Here is a 22,553-nt window from a genome sequence, read left to right as displayed (position 1 = left end):
TCTCGTCCAATCGCAAAAGGGAATAGGGTCAACAATAATATGACTGTATTAAAAATATAAGAAATCACCTTGAATCAAATATATTTGATCACCATGCATGTACGACTTTGAATAAATGATTGCATCATTTGATTATCGTTTAAGATAAGATAAGATGAGATAAGATAAGATAGCACTTTATTGAACCCCTTGGGGAAATTGTACCATCAAAAATTTTTCAAATATTTGATTATGTATTGAGGTAAATGTAAACCTCTACAATATTAACAGAGAGAAATGTCATTAACAGCAGCAATGAAAATGCTTCCTGTAAGACATAATCAGTCTCTGACAATGGCCCCAGCAGGGATTAACAATTATGGCCCTTGTTGCTTCAACTGGCTTTGTTTGTCCTCACAGAAATCTGGTACAATATAACATACATTTTGGCTCAATAATTAATCCAGTGTCCTACTTCAAGCTAACAATAATTAATCGGCACCACTCGGCGATGTGTATTTTCTCATTGAACTCAATAGGAAAATAAGGTTGGAAGAATTGAAGAAGTGTTGGATAGCTTGAAGCAGTGAGAAAAGAAAGAGTTTTAAGTTCTCTAACTTGACCAGGGCTGCCCTGGACATGCAGTCAGCCACTGAGCCAAATATAACTGCCACACCATACCAGAGTTATGTGGAGGAAACTGGGTCACAGCGTAAAGTCCACTAGGGGAAAAAGCAATCTGACCTTTACTCTAATCAAAAGCAAAGTTGAAACAATGATGGTCCACACTTCTTGCAAGTGAGAGACTAATCAAGATTTAAAGGAAATATTTTGGCAAAATGATTGGTATTAGGTGATATTGATTTTACTGAAGTGGAGGTGCCATTATGTTTTCTTTTTTTTTTTTTTGGATGCCTGCCCTACGCAAACTCATGTGATGGAAAGACACTGGTAGTTGAAAATGATTTCTGACAACTGCAAACAGCTTTGTAAATGTTTTATGAACATTATTTTTTGTTTTTGACATGCACAGGGCATTAGACCTTTGAGATTAAGAATAACTAACATAGAAACAAAAAGACAACATAAAGGCTTTGAAGAGAGAACACTAAAAATATACAAAAAAAAATCTTATGTTAAGACATCTTGCAAGGGATTCCTCAGCAGCAACATTTGTACACTGTACGCAATGCTCATGTGGATGGAGCACAATATCCAGCAATCAGCATGGATTTCAATGTCTAGTTGGACCTAATTAAAAGAAATCTTCATGATCGTGAATTACAAAGGAATGGAGAGACCAGTGGATCGGTTTTAGTCTGTCAAAACATGATTTCTCTGTGGACGTTGTTTCCTTGGGACGTGATGACATTTAAGTAAAATGCATTTTAAAGGTCCCATATTCTACACTTTCCAGTGTTTTATTTTCTGTCTTGAGGTCCATTCAAAGCGGTGTGTGTGTGGTGTCATATACCAAAAACACTCTCAATCCATTTTTACACATTCAGTTTCCAGCATCTCTCTGAGCCTTACCAAGAACAGGCTGTTTCTGTTGCTGTGTCTTTAAGGCTCATTAATATTAACGACCCTTTGTTCTGATTGGCTAACTGTTTCAAGAGTGAAACGTGAGACACCACAGACCACGGCAGCTGCAGACAGCGAGAGGCAGGGAAAACTCTCCGGTAATAAACAATGACAACCGCTCAACCGCTTTGAAAAAAACACTTTGTTAGTCTATTATTTCTTACAAAAATGATAATGAGCGAACCTTTGTGACGCCACAAAGTTACGGAAGTCCAAACGGCTCGTTTAGAGGCTCGCTTTTCTAATATGGATTATGTGGATTTAGTCGACCGTGCGTTTTGATACTTTCACCATGTTTAGAGAGCACATCCAGCTCCTTTATAATCAAAGAGGCAAGGGGAATCCTGTTTTACACCATATGGGACCTTTAAAAACGCTATGGGAACACTTTGAGACTTTCAAGCAATGTTTCCAATAGTTCATAATACATTTCCTCCATTACAGATAAGACAGAAATACATTCTGTTTCTATGCGTGGACTGGTGTGTGCTTCCGATCTGGGCCGGTCAGAGACGTAACCTTTTGAAAAATAACAAAAGACAGAAGAAGCAGCTGAGCTATCGATGGTACCATATCAACTGAAGAACTATACATGAGTGAAGAGCGGGACTGATACGCCCATAAATGCCTCGAAACACAGTAATAGCACAGACTGAGCGGTTCGGACAAAATGCTTGAAGCCTTCTCCTGTCAGCCCGGTTCAATAACTCCCACGATTTGCACTTGCGATCTCTCATCTTCCTTTAGTCCCATCCATGTCCTTTAGTCCCGGCATCTTACTTCCCTTAGATGCCACATTCATCAGTGCTAGCAACGGAGCAACCGTCCTTACACGGCGCCAACAATGGCAGCGATTATAAGTCCGATAATGATGGCTCCCACCACCACTCCGACGCCAGTCAGCACCACTTTCATCTTCATGTTGTCCCATCTCTTCTGTTGCTTCACCTTGGTGGTGTTCTTTTGGAAGGTTTTGCTCTGGGGAAAACACACACACACACACACACACACACACACACAAACAGAAGACATTAAGCCCAGAAATCTTCTCTGAATCACTGTGACTTTATTGTCAAGAAGCAAATTTGTCTTGGACACACATTGCAGCATACTAACTCCGGTGAAACATCCATAGTCTACGGAGAAAATGTGTTGTAATTCTGAGAAGATTCTTACTACATAGACACTCCGTGACAGTTTGTTATCCACGTATACGCCTTGGTGTACCCCTATGCACCTAAGTGTAACCCATAACTGTGTGTTCACACTTTGAGAAACACGATCAACAAGTCATCGGAAGTCCATTTATTTCCTATAGAGCTGAGCGTCCAGGGAAACTTGGCGGATGTGCGGACGCTCGACAAGCTTGTTGGCCGTGAAGTCATCGGTCATCGGATTTCCACGCTTCCTTGTTTCCCTACCAATGTCATTTTGTTTCATGAACAATAGTCCTGCCTGGCATGTGCACAATGGCAGAGAAAATTGATTACAGCCATTCAAAGTTTCCCAGTTCTCTAGAACTTTTATTTGAAAGACTAGAGGAATAAACGTCTCAAAAACGATGCTTGGAGAACGTCCGTCATTGGGGTCGATGGTAAGATCTGAAGGCATTTTATTGAGTTTTTGTGTTCATATGAGTGATGCTATGTTAATCGAAGCCATTTTCCTAGTTAACCTGTTTGTTATCCATGTGTACGCCTTGGTGTACCCCTATGATCTGTGAACTAAATTTATGAGCCGTTTTCCGTTTGCCAGTTCCTTATCCATCTGTACCCTTAAGTGACCCATGGCCTAAAATGTCAGCGCTCTCTTCCTAGTTTTCCTGTTTGTTTTCTCCCAGTGACCCGCTTGGACCAGTTCTCTGCGAAACTGGTCAACAAGCGTGATGTAACAGGTCAACGGGGCGATGTGGGAACGATGTGACCCGTTTGGCGACCCCCGGACGGACATTCGCCTCGTGGCACGTCCTGGACTCGCTCTGTCATACCCAGGGAGACCGGTTCGCTTCATTCATCTAAGGAAACAATAGGAAATACCTTTCTAAAAATAGCCCCATAAAACACAATCAGGATGTAAATTGTACATTTGTTTTCCTCCCCAGCTCCACCTAAGGTGTATTTATAGACATCAATATGACATTTCCTTGTTTTATTCCCCAGGCTCTGCTAGACGCCTGTGGAGAGGGCCTCTGCGCGCAATTTGTTCCAGTCGTTTTGCCTCGTCCGCTCAACCCTAGACTTCCACGGAGAACGTCAAAACTGAGTGAGAATAGTTTGGTGTGACACTATTAAACAAATGATGTCTTTCCACTCGGACGGCTTCTCTGAACTCATCCCGCTTACCTTTACCAGCAGCTCATCAGCCCTGGTCTCCAGTTCGCCCAGTTTGCCGGATCTCTCATCAGCCTTGTTCAGGTTGTCCAGCATGATGACCTTCACCTCCTCCACATCCTCCTGGGCCTGCTGCAGGCGGCTCCTCCCATTCTCCTGTCCAAACAACAAGCAGAGCACGGTTAATGGAGGAGACGTAGCGGGGAATAGTCCAGTCACTTTGGATTTTTGTATGCGCTGGACCTTTTGTGCTCACGTTGTTCGTACTTTCCTTGTTTTGCTACTCGCTATCACCAATTGGTATGAAAGCTTTTACATTTTCTGCACTGAACAGCCTGTGCAAAACCCAAACCCTAAAACAAGCAGGACATGGGAAATGAAGGAGACGTAGAGGCAATTTGTTCAGTCCCTTTAGGTTTTATATGCATCAAACCTTTTTTGTGCTGAAGGTGTTCCATACTTGCGGGTCTGGGTTAATTGTTGAGACGAAATGGCTATTAGTCTACATATTTTGGGTGTTTTTATGCAAAAAATCTTTTTGGTGCTTACGGTGTTTCATACTTTCCCACAGTGGTCAATAGCTGTGTTGGGGGTAAGAGTACTCAGGTTACTTTTTAATGGTAACTAGTAACTTTACATATTAGTATTTAAATTCTTGTAAATCGTTATGAGTTACTTTTTAAATTAGAAAGTTATTTTTATTTCATTTTGTTCACAAATTTTGTTCAAAATTAAAAAAAAAAAAAAGAGTAGAGAAAAAAAGTGAAAATGCCGCTGCTGCAGTACACTGTACACTGCTACTAGTTAAGACTGAGAGAAAGCTTGACTCTAGTAGAACAAGTCATGACAGGTATGCAGCAGCAAGGCCAACAAAATGAAGTAGGGCAGGTTTTCTCTGACTGTGAAGAATACATTCAAGCGTTTCCGCTAACCTCCACCTCTGTCCTTGGGGAAATGGCAGCACCTGCTCTGACAGTAAACGAGCACAACAACGAAAAAGCGCGGCCTCCCAGATGGCACCGATAAGCTACAGGTTGATAAGAAGCTGAGCAGGATATTTCGAGAATGCCTCGACCCCAGATTGATTTGCATCCTGACAGGTTTCTCCTTGACCTTTGCCCTCTGAGCCAGGAGAGGAAGCCGGTGTCTCAGAAGTCACGCGTGTCGACGAGGACAGGAAACCAACAGACAGAACAAAACAAGTTCGCTCTCAGCATCTTGAATGGCTTCATAATTCACTGTCATTTCCTGTAGAGACTTACATAAGCGACGTATACACACAAGTTCACAGTCTGAAGCTGGTAGAAAAACAAACCTGGTCCCTAAGGGGAATGTCAGACACGGATTAATTGATGCCCCTAAAGCCAGCTATCTCATTTTCACCCCACTAAATAGTTTTAGCAGTTGAACAATAGTCTGTGTTTAAAATTCAACCGGCGACGTCTTAACACAGGAACTGCTGCCCATTCCAGTTCCCCTCCTTGCTTCCTTCCTTCCTTCACTCCCTCCCTCCCTCCCTCCTGCCTGGATGAGTGTACCTGGCATTTTTCTAGGGAAACCCCAGTCACATCATATTATAGGATCTGTATTTTCTTTAGAAAATTGGACCTCAGGTGAAAGAGGCAGCTGTAAACATGTATTCTCTGAGTGTTTCACATTATTTTAACAGCAGAAAACGTGCTCTATATTTATGTTGTTATTTAATAATGATGGCTTGGATTTTCAGGTATTGTAGCACCTTAGTGTGGAGTTCAGTGGGTAATTTTATTTTAATAAGAGCATCCACGGTGGTTATTAATGCCATTAAGAAAGGATGTAGCCCAAACTGTTGATATAAGATTTTCCATACAGCAAAAAAATACATTTTGCATATATTTGAAAATATGTGAAAAATGTGTGAAATATATTGGTCCATATAGACAACATTCATCTGAAATTGATTCAAAGTGCCCAAAATCTTATATATTATTATATGTTTTTTTTGTTTTTTTTGCAATACAAGAGAGTAGCTTTTTCTTCATTTTTTACAACCATGTGTTCTAATTAGATACATTAACTGATACATTAACTTACTTTAATTCATTTTCTGACTATATATTTGTTATTTGAACAAAGATGCATTTTAATACATTTCATGCATTCTACTTTTGCAGTATAGGTGTATACCTAGGTAACCTTTGGTGTCCCATTTACTCACTTAGAGGACTTTGCCCACTGGCCCTGAAGGCTTCTAACAGAACCTAAAGTTAGTCTTTTAAGAGTGGTGAAAGCAGTTCTTCTATTGCCAAGACAAACCTTTCTCTTTAAGGCTGCTTCCATATCCAAGTAATATAGAAGTGAACTGAAATTCACTCACCATGTCTGTCACGTATCGCTGTGTTTCTGTCGAGCCTGTCACCGGATCCGATGCATTTGCAGCACGACTTTACTCAACTGCTTCTTACGGGAAAACCTTATTAAACTGATTAGAACTCTCTTTTATGTCCCACCTCGCTTCCTGTGCGAAAGTGTTGCGGCTTTCTTTAGCTTCTACCTTCTACTCTTTCCTCTCTGTACTTGTTCTCCTCTCTCACTTTCACTTCTGTGTTGCAGTCGGTGCAGTGGTTGTGGTCTGCTGGAAACTCCCACCTCCTTATCTGCCGTCACCAGACCTCATTATGCTGCGTTCAGGGTACCGTCGCAAATTTCACGACTACATGACCGTGACCGTCCCACAAAAGTGTTATCTAGGCTACGATTTGGGAAGTTAGAATTTTCTATGACAGCGGTTCCCAAGTTTTTCATATCAAGGGCCTATGGGTGTCAAATGAGTATGGCAAGTTATCTGTATGTACCAACTGTAAACCATACATGTTAGTAATCCATAGTCCTTCCTTACCCATATTTATCACCAATACAATCTACTTAAACATGCGTTTAAATTGTCAGGAACATATGTTTCTATAACCCCACACTTGTTTATATTCTCTTTTATTGTTTTCTAGTTTTTATTACTTATTTTATATTTATTACATGCTAGTTGTCTTTCCTCCCCTGTGGAATAGTTGGCTACTTATGCTGCAACAGCTTCATTTCCCAATGGGGATAAATAAAGTTTCATCTTAGTTTTTTTTTATGGCACTCAGCCTAAGTTAGTCCAATTTTGATCTTGTAGTTTTTATCATTATAATGGAGAGCAAAGATCAAGCAAAAATCAGAAATATATTTGGAAAAAACTAACATGGGGGCAGCATTCAGGACCAATGTTCCCTAAGATGATAGTTTGGTGACCCATGTCTAATAATTTATCACGCTGACCAAATCAGGGACAGGTAATTTGGCATGGAAGGCCGTTAGTCTGCAGGTTTTCATTCCAACCAATCACTATATCAGCTGATTTTACTAATTAACACATCTTCCGCCAGAGAGGAGGAACTAATCAGTGAAATCAGCTGCTGTAGTGATTGGGTGGAATGAAAACCTCAGTATCTTGTCAGTCATCAGTCATCGCTCCAAGAAAGCGAGTTTGGAGTTTTAGTGGCAAATGATATTAGATGCAGGGGTTTAGTGAACTGATGCCTCTGCAAGGACTGTCCAAATAGATATGCATTAGACCAGTGATTCTCAACCTTTTTCATATCAAGGACCCTAAATTTATTCCACATTAGGGCCATGGACCCCCATTTGATGAGATTTTGTCTCTCGGACCCAAATCTGAGAATGTTTTTATTGTTAGATATGTTTTTGTCCAGAATCCCATGACTATCTGTATTGTAGGTAGAGAGATAACAGTGAAGCTATGATCATATAGTCATTCCTCTACATTCTCTAATTGTGTTAACTTCTTGTAAATTAAATAATGAAGTTTAACAATTCATCAATTCATCAATTTGCTGGGGACTCCCTGGAAGCCCCTCAGGGACCCCTGGTGGTCCCCGGACCCCACGTTGAGAACCATGGACCAAGATGGACCAAGATTCGATAACATTGTGTCCTAAGCAACCTCATCTGATAAGGTTTTTGTTTAGGTTTAGATTAAGTGTAGAACTATACAGTATAACTGTCTAGGTATTGTGATAACAACAGAGGCGATGGTGAAACCTGTGATCAAAAGAGTCATTCTGATACTTTTTATCATTGATTTCACTTCTAGTGAAATAATAGTGGAAGTAAACGGTTCCTCATTTTGCTGGGGAAACTGTATACAACTTGTGGCTAATCAATTAATTAGCCTAAAACGTAATGATTTTCTTACATAAAACAACAGCCACCAAAACCTACTATTGTTACAGGGTCTATTTTGTTATTATTTCCAAACAAAAGCACTTAAATGCACAATAAGTTGCATTTACGTCCTCAATATTGGACACAGTAACTTACGAGGGGCACCTGAAGGCAGCACTAGTTTGACTGTACAGTGACATTCTATTATCTCCTTTTGGCAGCAGGGAAACCCATAAAAAATACACTACACAATAAATAAAAAAAAAGTCATAAACATACTCGTATCATTTTATCACTTCCCAGTGTCTTTTCTGGTGGGAAGCTGGTAGTGTCCGACTCTTCTTCTACTCTACTTTTCAAACACGGCCATTGAAACATGGCCCATTTCCAGCCTGGCCTATGCAAAACTTAACTGCAGAACATTGTGTGCTGTGTGGCCACTGATGGGTGTTGCCTACTTACAGGCTATGCAACATTTTTTAAGAAGGTGACTGCTGTTCCACCCTGATGAAAAATCTGTATAATACTCATATAATATTCCCACAGGGACTTCCAGTGTGTCTGTACTCAGCAGTGGGTTTACAATGACCTTTATGAACTTTATGGTACTTTTCCTCTGTCCTGCCATAGGATTTTTGTGGTATAATTTTTGGACATAATAGTTTTGCTGTGACAGTGTCCTAAAATGTGTCATAGGATTACCACAGTTACTACAATAGTGTCCTTGTCTTGCAGTAGTGTAGGTCCTTTGTGGCTCAGAAATATAGTTCAACATACAAGTCTGTTGGCTCATTGAAGACTATGGGCTCTTAATCATGTGTGTTGTTATATATGCATGTATGTGTGTGTGTGTCCCTGTTGTGTGCCTCTGATAAGGAGCCGACAAGCAGTATACACAACTCCATTGTAGCTCCCCTGCGTCACTCAGCCGCACAATTAAAATTATTTCCGACCATCTTCAGCTGTGTATTCAGCGTGCTTCTATTTGCCAAAATAACACACTACTCCATCCAGGCTTCATCACCGCCTCTGCTTACGGAGAAGGTCCACACTGCGCGCTAACATCATAACACATCATGTCAGGTCACAGTTCAGTTGACTTTCACTTTTCGAATGACTGCAAAAAGAGGATGCAATAGAGGAATAGAGGATCTGAACCACCCATAAGAAACCCCTGAGGCTTGAAAGTAAAGAAATATCGGAAAGAGGAAGAGGGGTTATTCACGCACTCCTTTCTAAGAGTTCAAAGACCTTTGTAGAATATGACAATATGACTAAATCTGGATTATTGGCTTTGGTGACATGAATATCTCAGATGTAAATGGAAGCCACAGCTTGAGGGCAAACTGATATGCATCTGTTTGTATAGTGGACATTAAACATAACATAACTTATAGTTACAATGCTAGAACACTAGAGTGCCATAGGAATGAGAAGTATGTGTATGTATTGTGTAAGATTTTTCCCTTGTGTGTAACTGATTCCGCCATAAAGATTTTCACCATTACATGATATTTGGTGGGAATTATTTAATTTCATCTGAATTCCAACAAAACTCTATTCACTCCATATTATTTCCCAACAGTATCCCTCACTGAGGTTTTGGGCCTGATTCACCTGCATCATCACACTGAGCAAACAGAGCTGCACGAGACTGTTTGCCGTTCTGAGGTGTGCTTGAGATCATGTGTAAAAGAAATATATCAGCTTTGAAGGGCGAAATGGCTGCTGAGGAGGCGAGATGGCCATGTGAATCTACCACCCAGAACCCATCTTCTGTCAACATTGACCTAATGATAACGGTGAATAAAACAACACTGATTAGCTGCCTCTATCAGAGCAGGAACACTCCGGGCCTGCTGCTGGTTCCCGGGTACCAGACAAAACAACCAGATTCAAGTTGTGATGAATGATCTATTTACAGCGATTTTCTCCAATTATCTGTGGTATATCTGAAGCTAAAACTAAGCTATCATTACCCTGGCATGAATGCTATATGAATTAGGATTAGACCAATATATGGGGCTGATATTGGCCTTTTATTAAAAATCAGATATGAGCCAGTCAGTATCGTCCACCTCTGATATGATGGATATGATGCAGGTTGTTTGATTGCATACTTATGGTATAACTGAGTAGTAGTAGTAGTAGTAGTAATAATAACAATAGTAGTAGTAGTGATAGCAGGAGCAGTAGTAGCTTTAGTAGTAGTGGTAGTAGCAGTAGTAGTAATAATAGTAACAGTAGTTGTAGCAGTAGTAGCAGTAGCAGTAATAATAAAATCAGTAGTATTGAATATTTTAACAATCTTAAATATCGGGACAAAATATCAGCAGCTTCAATCCAAAACTATCGTCCTTGAAAAACATGCATCAGTCAACTCCTATTATACATCACATTGATTTTATGATCATATTCTCTGAAATGAGCGTATAATGTGATCTAGGGTAAAGTGAGAACGTTTTTCTAAACGATGCCTCATGTGAGTCTGCCAGGTCAGAGCTGCCAGGCTCAAAGACCCGACCAACAAAAGGCTTCTTCTGGGCAGAGCTGAGCAAGCACAAAGGCCATATTCACCCCGCTGACCAGCCCTCCCTCTCCATTATCGCCTAATACTCGTCCATGGATGGCAGACTCACATCCGCATGACTACAACAATCTGAGTGCAGCCTGATTTCCTGTCAGTAATAAATGGGCTCTCAGTGCTTGTGTTTTGTGTGTGTGAGCGGCCGTTGTCCCCGGCGCTCATCAGGCCTTCTGTCATGTGAACACAATCTCAATATGTAGCTTTAGTCACACTTTGTTGACAAAACAGCACATTCAACACGGATGGGATGCAGAGGTTGACCGTGTTGTTGAGTCAACATGACTGAGAGGCCAGTCTGGTCATGACCTTTTCATCAGACTGTGTTTACCACCTACAAGTGTTCAGATGTGTCAACTGAGATGTGACAAATCAATGGAGATGGTGGAAATATGAGTGGACTTTAAGATCGGGACTGCTTTCTTTATTTGATTTTTTAAATTGATACAAATATTAACACTGCACTGCTGGTAGCACTAAGGCCTGTGCAGGAGATTAAACAGAAACCAAATATCATAGCGTGGGAGAATTCTCAAATGATGAAATGCAAAGTCTCTGTTTGCCCTGGGCAGTTTCACCATTAGCTGAAGCACCAGAGTGACAGCAGGGGAATCCCCTCTGCTCCACTTCCTCATGTCTCCCATCATCCTCGCTCTCTGTCGCCACCTTGTGACCGTTAACACAAACAGCCAAGGAAGAAACACTATCACAACAGAGTGTAAGTAAATACTATTTATTGTATATCAGATGAAGCCATTAAACACCATAAATCATCAAAAATAAGAACCGTTGTGAATCCCGCTGATCAAAAACACATCTCACTGTGAGATTACGACACACGCTGGGATTCAGGATTGGGTTTCACATCTCAACAGCTTGGGACATCACAAGTTTGGAACTCACACCCCTGAATGCCCTTATGTGTGGTAATCTGGTTGTGGATGTGGGAATGTCATCCTTGTTAGGAATGTGGATTCAAAATGACAAGAGTAAGGACAATGGAAAAAGAAAACAAAAGCCAGCAGATCCACCACAGCTGGAGCTGCTGGTAACAGAAAGCGATCTCGGCCTGGCACAGCGTGGATCAGCTCAGCACGGGTGTGTGAAAAGAAAATTAGATGTAGGCTTCTGCGCCCCAGAAGCAGATTAAAAAATAATAATAATACATGAAGAGAGAAGAAGACAAAAAATGCGATAAGTACTTTTACAAAATGATTAATAGCAGGGTGATGGGACACAAGGCAACTTGGTGAACTGTACCATTTGATGATTCATTCATTATGATGATCTGTTTATTTAAGGAAATCACATACTCCTTCATCAGCCCACTTTTGATTTTTGAAAAACAAAAAACAAAACAAAGATTAAGCACATGAAAAACAAAGACGTTTAAATAAATAGCCTCTAAAGAATATATACTTTCATTAACACAGTGGTTAAAGGCTGCTGCAAATATACAAACAGATGGGAATGGTGTTGACTATATACAAGCCGTATAATGTTAATTATTTTTACCTTTTCGAAGCTAAACTGGTGTTGAAAACAGCAGAAAAGGGGGTTATGGATTAATCTAGACAGAAACCACAGCTGTTTATTAGTCAATATGAGAAACAACAAAGTCCGTTTTTTTTTTAAAAATGTCCTAGGGAGAAGGTTTGACTGCCAGACATAAGAAAAGATCAGAGGACACAGGAGTTGAAGATGACAAAATCATATCCACCATTTGAAAAAAGTGACGCCTACTTAATAAACAACTTCTAGTATGTTGTTGAAGGACAGGAGATGACTTTACAGACTGGTTCTTCTACATTTTAGACATATTGAAGAATGAGCATCAGGTGTTGACTTTTCTTCCCCCTCCAAAATGAATATAAGTGTTTTGGAAGTGAATGTTCCAGTTGGAGCCTCAGAGCCTGGGCCTATTGGTTGACATGGGACTGTAAATGATCTCTCTCAGCTGGTTGGCTGGAAGAGCCTGATCCTCCAACACTAGAAGCCTGGGAACCGACGCTACCGGCTCACCGAGGGCCGGTCTGTTTATTGAATCAAAGTATCGAGGCCATACGTTGAGGTCTGAAACTCTTGTACCCCCCTATACTGTCAATACCTTCGCTCTGCCCTGTCGTGACCTCCGCTGCTTCACTTTAATGTAACAACGAAACAGAAACAGCAGGAACGCTGGGCCCCAACTAGAGCGGAGGAATTCACATACACTCATATTTCTAGAAACCGTCTCCGTTAAAACAAATTCAGACAGCGAGAAAAAGAACGAACCAGTTTAAAAGACTGCTGACGAATTGGCGATGACACACTGCACAGCACACATTTACAAATCTGCAATTCTGTTGAGATATATGTGATATATTCCCATGAAAGGATCGCATTGCCACCATTGTTGTAGAAAAAACTGCAATTTCAGTATCTTTTTTCCCCCCATCATTTATGAGCTGAGCGAGTTTCATGACCTTTGGGTCTTCAAAAGCAGATAAAATCCTGTTGTACATTTTCAAAAAAAATAGATGGCCGCTTTTTTTCATTCCTAAAAATAACTTACAATTACGTGATTTTTTGTCCCACAACAGATATTTTGTGCCTCTTTTGCTTTTGCTGTGTGCGATTCACAGAGGAGTAAACCCCTCAATACCGATTAAGGCGCTGATTACAACATTTTAGAAAGAACTAAGGTAGTGCTAACTGAATACATCCAATAAACAATGTGAGGAAAAATATATATATATATATTTCAATGGAATGCTATGGATTATTCTAGATTGTCTGACTACAAAGTAACTGGCAGCAAACCATTCTGAAACTCTACAAGCACATTGAAAGGAATAGGCCACAAATGATAACTTCGATACAGAGTTCAGCCTTTCATTAAAACTAATATATCGGTGACAGATTGTAGGGTGTTTGGTGAGACATTTGCAAGGGGGGTTTCCAAACTGACAGACTGTTCAGTGTGAAAAAAAAATGAAAAAAAAAGTGGCTTGTGACTGCGAAGCGCCACCATGTTGTTTTTGACGCTGTTGACACTGCATTTCATATTTTTTTAAACTGTACAAGTTAGCAACAGTTACTGTCCTTACTTTGTAAATGTGCAAATAAACGATAACATTCCAGACACCCGGAGTATCTAAGAAGAGATTAGAAGAATCCACTTCCACCATTTCCATCTATACATTATTCAGATACATTTAGTGCAACTGTGTGCAGCTGTACATCAGGTTAAAATTGGCCCGCCGACTTCCTCTTTGTCGTGAAGGAGTGACCGTTGGTGGTTAAACGAGCGAGGGCTGACGGCGGTGGTGTGAACCGTCCTGTGAGAGGAGTTACAGTGTGTGTGTGTGTGTGTGCTGCTGTCGGGTGAACACCTCGGACCTCCAAAACGTGCACTTCACAAGTATTAAGAACATTAAGAATTTTCTCAACCCAAAGCTATGAAATCCTGTGTGTAAAAGTGTGAAATTCACTGGTAGGAATCAACTTGGAAGTTATGGAGGTTTCACCCGACAGCAGTGAGTCTATGTATCATTTTGTGTCCTGTTGAATAGGAATGTGTTTGATTGTGTGTATGAGTGTATATGAGTCTCTATGTGTGTGTGTGTGTGTGTGTGTGTTTACGGCTTTTTGGTGGGAGTGATGGAAGGCACGGGGGTGCTGACAGGGATGACTCCGGTGGCCAGCAGGATGATGATGAGGATGATGATGAGGACGATGACCACGATGACCACCACCAGCTTGACGTTCTTCCACCAGTAGGAGCGAGCCACTTTCTGGGACGTCTGCTTGAAGTGCTGAGCCTGGGGGGGGGGGGGGGGGGGGGGGGGGGGGGGGGGGACGGGACGCTCCGTTAAAGGAATACACCAAGCTTCTAGGAGTTTGGCCCATTGGTCAACTTCCCCATTAGACAATGAGAACATAGACACCAAAGTTATCCATGTGTCCCTGGTAGATCACTGACTCCAGTGTTCCATGCTAACACTTTAGCATACAATATGTTGAGTGATAGTAGGCCACTAGTATTTTCTACAAAGGGAGAAAATGAGATTTGTAGCAGCTCTAAAGCTAAATGGTAAGTAATCTTAAATGATATGCAGCTAAGACTGGGATATTAGTAAAAAGTTATACAAAATATGATAGAAAAATAATATGCTGCTCGAACTAGCAGGGACTACTTTCCCTGTTTCCGTAGGAAGTGAAGGTGATGGGAGACTTTGTACAGCTAAAAATCGTTGTGCAGCGGATGAATACATGGTTGATGAAATAGTTCCAAAAATAAACCTGACTACATCAGCTATACTTTTGTTATTTGAGTTCATTTCTTTTTGTAAAATGTATGAATTTACAGGCCATATAATAAAAACCACTAGCAATGTTTTATTACCAAAAAGGTCAGTCTTCATACTTACTTATAGTATATATACTCATACTCAGCCAATCTGAACCGCAACTATCCGTATAATAATGGCATGTCATTCCATTAAAAATTCTGCACACTACAAATGAACGGCCAAAATCCTTCTGGAAGCAGGACAACCACGTGACTCCTCTGCTCTATTACCATCACCCCATCATGGTTTCACATAACAATGCTTATCCCTCAACTGCAAACAAGCCTGGAGGGACAGAGGTTTCAATGAAGAGGAGGATTAATTCGATGACTTCCTAATATAATATAAAACACACACAAAGAAATGGAACTGGGTCCTGTAACCAGGACTGTAGTGGAGGGTAAACCCACCTAAACTTGGTATACCTTTTTAGCTGAACATGAATCTTTGGCCATGTGCACACACTGTCAGTTTTGGGGAGTGACTATTGTATTTATGAATGAGAGTGAATTCCATTATGTATGTACAGGTAAAGGAAGTCACTCCACAACGCTACCTTGTCATGTTTAAGCTTCAAACCAATATGGCTGCTTTAGTCAGTATTTTCAATTCACTTGACAACACTGGTAGCCGGAGGCGTCAGTTTATCCGACAAGTTTTGATAAACAGCCATTGCCTGATATCAGACAGAATTGTCAACTTGTTACACTACATTTCCATCTTCAGTCTGACAATGCCTCCACTCTAACCGATTTCCGTGGGGGAGGGGGATTCGATTTTCCCTAACCAATCACTAGAGACCAACGTATCCGCCTGAATCTGACGTCATTTTAAGTCGACACTGATGCGAAAAAAACATCTCCCCTTTGAATAAATGCCTTCAAAGCAGAGTGCTGTTCGGATTTCAAAGTAATTGGTACTTTTAATGGACTTAGAACAGCCTCGATAGCAGTGTCTACCTTGTCTACAGCGGTCGCCATTGTTGTTATTACTCCTCCTTGGTTCCGGCGCACAGCTTGACAACGCTTGACAACGGCATTAGTCCAGCCCGTGGCGCTGATTGGCTAATCGTTAGTCCCCCCCGGCGCTCATTGGACCGATCATTTTTCAACCGAGAGAAACCGCTGTTTCATGTCACGATGCCAGACCAGAAGCAGTCAACTCGGTGGAGTGGGCGGATTCAAAGGTCTGGACCCAGGCAAAAACAGCCACCGACAGCAGCGTTGTATTCTCTTTCTTCCTACCAACCTGAAACCGAATGATTTTGTCTCCCGCTCCGACCACAACAGCCCTCTACTATCCACCATTTTTTTTCAAATGAACAATGACTGAGTTTACATGCACACCAATATCCCATTCATATTTGGGTTTTTGGAGTATCCTGTTTTTGTGTCAGCGCATGCAAATATCATATCCATATCAGAGGTTTGATTCTCTGCCCAAACCCGAGCCAAAGTGGTGATAAATATAATTCCATAACTGGATACTACTTCGTTTCCAATCACCACTTTGGCTGATGTGATGTGAAACATGATGGGTTTGTTTGCTACATCAGTTAACTAGCCAACTCGGTAACATTAGCGATTAATATAAAATGGCCATGGCAACATAAAAGCTATAGCTGGCTAGTGAGTCCGCATCAACCTTAATGCTATTCAAGTGTGAGACGATTACATTTGTCTTTCCAATTGAAGATACACATTAATCTGTGGTAGTGACAGAGCTAATGGCCGAAATTTAAAGGGGGGTCTGTGCCGTAAACCGTTTACGCTCGCGCATGCGCGACTCAGATCGGGTAGTGACTCAGATCAGGTAGTGACTCAGATCAGGTAGTGACTCAGATCAGGTAGTGACTCAGATCAGGTAGTGACTCAGATCGGGTAGTGACAAACCAACTGAAACAAGTTTCGCTTCCGTGTTACGCTATTCATTAAGATCCCGTGCGTAATTCTGAACGGATTTCTGTCATTCAAATTTCTCTGTAATCCACAAAGTCTGATTGTTAATTCCTTTTGTCAATTATGTTTTTATCACCAGTCAATCAAGGGTTACGATTTGAAATGTAAGTGTCGGGTTTTCGCTGCCTACGGCACCACTCGCTTTGCGAGTCCTTTGCGAGAGGAAGTAGGCTATTCAGTAAGATCCCGCACGTAATTCTGAACAGATTTTTGTCATTCAAACAACGCGGAATTAGTTTACTTATAAACAGCCAACTTACTAAGAAAATTTCGGTTTTAAACCGGGCTCGGGCCCATAAATGCAGCCAATGGGACGGGCCCGCGCCGGGCTCAGACAGAACGTGCACGGGCTCGGGTAGGGTTGGGCTTGTTTTTTTGGGCTCGATCTAAGGTCTGATCCATATATATATCATATATTTGCAAACACCCAGATAAACCCTTATCCCGATTTTGAGAAATGCAAATATGATCGCTGGGACTGACCGATATCAGCTGGGATACTGGGACATGTAAACACTGTATCCTGGATACTGTTGTTTATTGCAATTTGCGCAGGCGCACTTTTGCATGAAGTGTGAGGTCTCAAGTTGGAAGTCGTTGCAAGGAAGCTAAAAGACAGAAGCGTGATGCAACACCTGGGGGAATTGTGGCTGTCACTCGTGGCTGTCACTCTCTAAAAAGAAATGTGTGTGTGAACTTTAAAGGAGAACTGTAATTAGTTGCAGTGGCCTCCATGACGTAAATTCATAGTACACATCATAGTACTGTAGGTAGTACCAACTAAATTATATAGATATAAGTAGTGATGGTCAATTCATGTATCAATCATTCTTTTAAACGATACTTAAAGTGAATGAGTTGCATCGGTTCGCCGACAGAACTGAATTGGAATTTCAAATCGGTCAGTATCAGTGGTAGGATTCTCTCTGCAGGTTCTAAACAAGCCGACAAGCCGACGAGGTCAAAAACAATACCTGCCTACCTTGGAAATATCTTCAGTGCCAACTGGCTACTCTCCAACATGGGCGTAATCAACCACATTCACAACATAGTCACAAGCTGAGATTTCCTTGTTCATTCATTCACTGTTGTTCTTATGTGACACCCAAACAGCAAACTACTTCATGGTGCAAGTGCAATACTGTGCGATTTGTTCTGCAGTTCAGGTGCTAGTCTATGGGTTAGGTGTCAGATGAATCCGCATGGTGTTGCAGATCACACGGTGAGACTGACCCCCGCTTGCAGGTCTTCGGACTTGCCCATGAGGTCGTCCAGCCTCTCTCCTCGGGCCAGGATCCGGTCCACGTTCTGTGTCATGATGTCTTTGACTCCATCTACCTGCTCCCTCAAGGTCTGGACCTTGTCCTGCGGCACCGCCTCTGGTTCACCCCGCTCCTGGAGGGGGAGGACGGGTGGAGAGAGCATGGCGGGGAGTAGGGGGGAGGGAGAGAGAGAGAGAGAGAGAGAGAGAGAGAGAGAGAGAGAGAGAGAGAGAGAGAGAGAGAGAGAGAGAGAGAGAGAGAGAGAGAGAGAGAGAGAGAGAGAGAGAGAGAGAGAGAGAGAGAGAGAGGACTGAGTGAGGGAACAAGATGATTTTGCACCAGTGAGACGTACCTAAGTGAGCGCACATTTCATCTTGTAGATTTTATCAGTACAATCGAGAGAAAAGATGAAGCAAAAAATCCCTCTAAGATGACAGTTTGGTGACACACATCTAATACATCATCATCAGTCAGGAACTTAGCAGATATAAGTGGGTTAGCGTTGGTGGTAAATGACATTAGCTGCAGGGACTTTACCATTTCTAGGGTTTAGTCAGTTGACGCCCCTATTTACTCTCATATTTACTCACTTATGCCATTTATATGAATTGTAGTGTATGAAGGTGTGTTTTTTTTATACTATACAGTGGCTCAACAAATTCTCCTTTGGGAGACAAAGTAAATCTTAACCATATGCCTTAACCTTTATATAAGATTAATACATTTGGGATGGATTTTTTCTACAGAGACAATCTCTTATCGGTCTAAAACCTGGGCAGGTCTGCATGCCACCAGTATCCAAGGAGGACATCAAATGATAGCCTATATTATCAGGCACATATTTCCAGCTGACAGTCTGCATGACGGCTGACGTCACTTCAGTCCCTCAGGCTGCTGCATGTGACAGCACAACCTGTTGCCTTTCAAACTATTGTCTTCTGCATGGCTGGGAAACGTGTTCAGTCAACGCCTACTACTGTGTGTTTGCACTTAACCAAGAAGATAAGCTGTGAATGATGTGGAGGCCGCTGGCAAAGTCATAGCTTTGAATTCAAAGTGTAGGATGGAGTTGGTCTTTGTGCTAATGTTATATGCAGTGTGTGTGTGTGTGTGTGTGTGTATGTGTGTGTGTGTACACATAACTTCCAAGTCCCATGGAGCCACCACCATACCGTAAACAAAACAGTCTCCAGGAAACGGACAGCTTTTGCTGCGTCACCACCCGACTCGCTTCCCTCCTACCCCACCTCTCTTCCTTCCTTCCATCTTAGTTTTGTTCCGTCCTTTTTTCCTTCCTTCCTTTACTCCTTTCTTCCCTCCTTTGTCCATTCCTTTCTGTCTCTCTTCTTTCCTTTGTTGCTTTCTCTTTCCTTCCTCCACTCCTTTCTCTCTTCAATATCATCTTTTAACTCACTTCTTAAAACAGACTTCTACGTTTCTGATCTTGCAGAATCTTGTGTTGTTTCTTATATATCTATCTCATTTGACATATTATTGATTCTTCTTTTCACCCATTCTCTCTTGAATGCGTTTTCCTATTTTTATCACTCCCTTTTATCACTTTACAATTCTTGTGTTATACCTTGCTGTAAAGCCCTTTGTAAACTCTGCTTTTAGATAAGCGCTGTAAAGTTTATACCGTCTTTCTACTCCCTCTCTACCGGCACCAGTCGCTCTATGAGGCCCACTGAATGGCTGACAGATATCAGATATCAACTCCCACAGAGAGAGGGAGAGAGAAACATGCCCAACACAAGAACTCAATGCACTGACAGCTAGCTACATAAAGTATCATATTATTTAAATATTTGAACTGTTGTAAGCCTCGTAGAGGAATCCATCCCATACAGTGTTACTCGGCTGATCAAGAAAAGGGCCGTTGGGAAGTGCAGTCTTCCGGTAAAGCATGACAACTCACCAAAAGATGCCTTACACAGATACTAGACCCTGCAAATATTTAGCTGACGCACATGAGGAAGCGCTCTCTAAAATGGAAAATGGAGATCAATCATATATTTCTTGATAAAATGCTTGACTTGCAATGGGCAAACTGTAAATGCAAGGGATTGATTTTATTTGACTTGGCAGGCCGCAGCAAACCTCAATTCCTAATCTAGTAAAATAAGAGATTACCCTACTCTGTGAGTATCCATGACAAAGATTGAGTATAACGCATACAGACATCTGGCAGGCGGTGAGATTTCATTGTGCGAAGTTAAGTCCCTTTTCATCAAAGCCATTTAAATAAAAGCTGACCTAAATATGACGGTGATAAATGCTGCAGGCTACAGGAAAACTGTTTTTGCTTGTTGGTTTAGTCCTCCCTTCAAGTTTTGCCTGGACCGCCGTAGAGTAGGAAAGGGAATATTCCCAAACCACTGAGGTCATGGCTCATAACAGTTCAGCAGAGCAAGCGCTGTCACATGAGTTAGACTGTTCCCAAGGACCACCAAAACAGATACACATTAGGCCCCATGGAACCTCACTGGATATGATTTTGATCCTAGGACACCCCATCTGAGAGGATTTTTGTTAGATATGATTTTAGTTTACATTACAGTAGGAGAAATAACAATAGGAAGAGAGATGCATACAATCAATATAGCCATTCTTACATACTCTCACATTGTAATAATTTAGAGTTAATTAATAATAATGGTGAAATTAAACTCTTTCATTTTGCTGAGAACTCTCTGGGACCCTTTCAAGGACCTTTAGCCCTGGCACGTGCAGTTCTCTCTTGTATGGAGAGAAAAACTCTGCTAAAAAATAGGGCAATTCCATATTGCCTTGGCAATAGGAAAAGGTACATACCCAGTAGAACATGCTTTAACACCTTCACTCAAGCTTTAGGAGCCATTCTTCAATTCGGCATACACATAATTGACCAAGCAGCACTTACTTCAATAAAATGTCAACTTTAAGAACTGGTTCGCCTGTTCTTCCAGCAGTCTTCCAACAAATTATACCGTGAAGGACGTTAGTGAGCAGTGAGCACCAATTGTAAAAGTTGAAATTTTATTGAAATAAGTACTGCTCGGTGGATAATATGTATGCCGAATTGAACAATGGCTCCTGAAGATTCAGTACAGTGTCTTCAATCATGTTCTATCGGGTAGGCTTTCGTATCTTTGCCATTAAAGATTACAGCATTAACTTGCAACATTTTTAATGGACTACTTTCTCTCTATACGATCGGACCCCATTTGGAACCAGTGAATTAGACAATCTAGTTTTTGGGAAAATGTAGAAAACATGGACATTGGATAGTAATGACAGTTGAGACAGTAATGTTCAAACGCCTGGCTTATGTGAATATCAGTTAGACTGAGTAGAAAACGTTAAGACTGTTTCAACAATGGCTGAAAAAAAGGCCATTTTGTTAGGCTACTCTGGGTCTGACTAACTTCCTCTCTCTAAGATAAAAAGTTAATGCGCTCAATTATGCATAACTGTTTTATGGAAAACAGTCGCTTAAAGTAAAACAGAAGTAAAAATCTAACTAAATCTATCAGGAAATACACCTGTTGCATTTCATCTCTGAGCATGGAGACGGTGGAGGGGCTTTATAAACAACAAAAACACCAGCAACCATTATCACCTACCGGATCCATGTCCATTTTGTGGAAACAATGCCCCTAGATCACGAACCGATGGATAAACTTTCTTTTAAGTTGACGATGATATCTGAAACCTTTTAAAACCTCTTTATGGACTAAAGAGTTGATGCTCCACGAAAGCGATTACGTTTCCTCCTCTGTTTAACTTCCTGGTTGTTTTTTTCCTTCAAACTAAATTCCTTCGCTTCTAGTGTCAGATTACCCAGAATAAAGGCTTCATTTTCCGGTCATTGTTTTCCAAAATAAAACCTGTATTAATGTTGCAACTTTTTTGAGGATTTTGTAATTAATATTAGTATTAATGAGTAATACAAAAGTACCAACATGAAAATAAAGAATATATTTAACAAGGAATCTGTAGTAATGACAATGCAATTGCTTTCCCCAGATTGTCCTTCATATATATATATATATATAGCAAGACGCTATAGGCCTACGCAGAGGGCCAAAAATACACAAAGAAAGACTCAATTCCAAAACGTCAAATACATTTCTGATTTGCTTGTATGTCATGAAGCACCCAGACCCCTCAGGTCATCTGGGACAGGTTTACTCAGTGTTCCCAGGATCAAAACCAATCAAGGTGAAGCAGCTTTTAGTTTCTATGCTCGCCACCTGTGGAACAAGCTTCCTGAATACCTGAGGTCTGCTAATACTGTCAGCTTATTTAAATCAGGGCTTAAAACATTATTGTTTACT

General features: G+C 41.2%; 2 protein-coding genes across 3 annotated transcripts in view; both read right to left on the bottom strand.

Annotated features, from left to right (window-relative positions):
• The window catches only part of vamp5 (vesicle-associated membrane protein 5), a 198,088-nt gene extending 191,603 nt beyond the window's left edge, over positions 1 to 6,485 (bottom strand). The window contains exons 1-3 of one of the 2 annotated variants that reach the window (XR_013505066.1): positions 6,250 to 6,485; positions 3,906 to 4,049; positions 1,567 to 2,541 (exon numbers count right to left, since the gene is read on the bottom strand). Coding sequence is in view for 1 of the 2 variants with exons in the window: in XM_071918665.2 (XP_071774766.1) it covers positions 2,392 to 2,541; positions 3,906 to 4,049; positions 6,250 to 6,252 (297 nt within the window). In the remaining variant the exon portion in view is untranslated. Of the gene's footprint in view, positions 1 to 160; positions 2,542 to 3,905; positions 4,050 to 6,249 lie in introns of those variants that run through there. The other variant, XM_071918665.2, reaches the window with a different exon arrangement.
• A 4,912-nt stretch (positions 6,486 to 11,397) lies between these two features.
• On the bottom strand, positions 11,398 to 22,020 carry vamp8 (vesicle-associated membrane protein 8 (endobrevin)). The gene is made up of 3 exons (XM_071918676.2): positions 21,840 to 22,020; positions 18,206 to 18,367; positions 11,398 to 14,483 (listed from the first exon to the last, which is right to left on the bottom strand). The coding sequence occupies exons 1-3, from the start codon at positions 21,852 to 21,854 to the stop codon at positions 14,301 to 14,303; spliced, it is 360 nt and encodes a 119-aa protein (XP_071774777.1). The 5' UTR covers positions 21,855 to 22,020; the 3' UTR covers positions 11,398 to 14,300.
• Between the last annotated feature and the right edge of the window lie 533 nt (positions 22,021 to 22,553).

This window comes from Centroberyx gerrardi, chromosome 8, assembly GCF_048128805.1.
Source record: "Centroberyx gerrardi isolate f3 chromosome 8, fCenGer3.hap1.cur.20231027, whole genome shotgun sequence".
In the NCBI taxonomy this organism is placed as follows: Eukaryota; Metazoa; Chordata; class Actinopteri; order Beryciformes; family Berycidae; genus Centroberyx; species Centroberyx gerrardi.
Note: the sequence above shows the minus strand (reverse complement) of the source record. Positions and strands in the feature narration are given on the sequence as shown.

Bases quoted from the DNA above. Each gene is read 5' to 3' on its own strand.
- vamp8 (XM_071918676.2), bottom strand. The intron at 14,484-18,205 runs GTCAGTCTCACC...CCCCCCCCCCAG, and splicing joins CCGAAGACCTGCAAGCGGGG to GCTCAGCACTTCAAGCAGAC.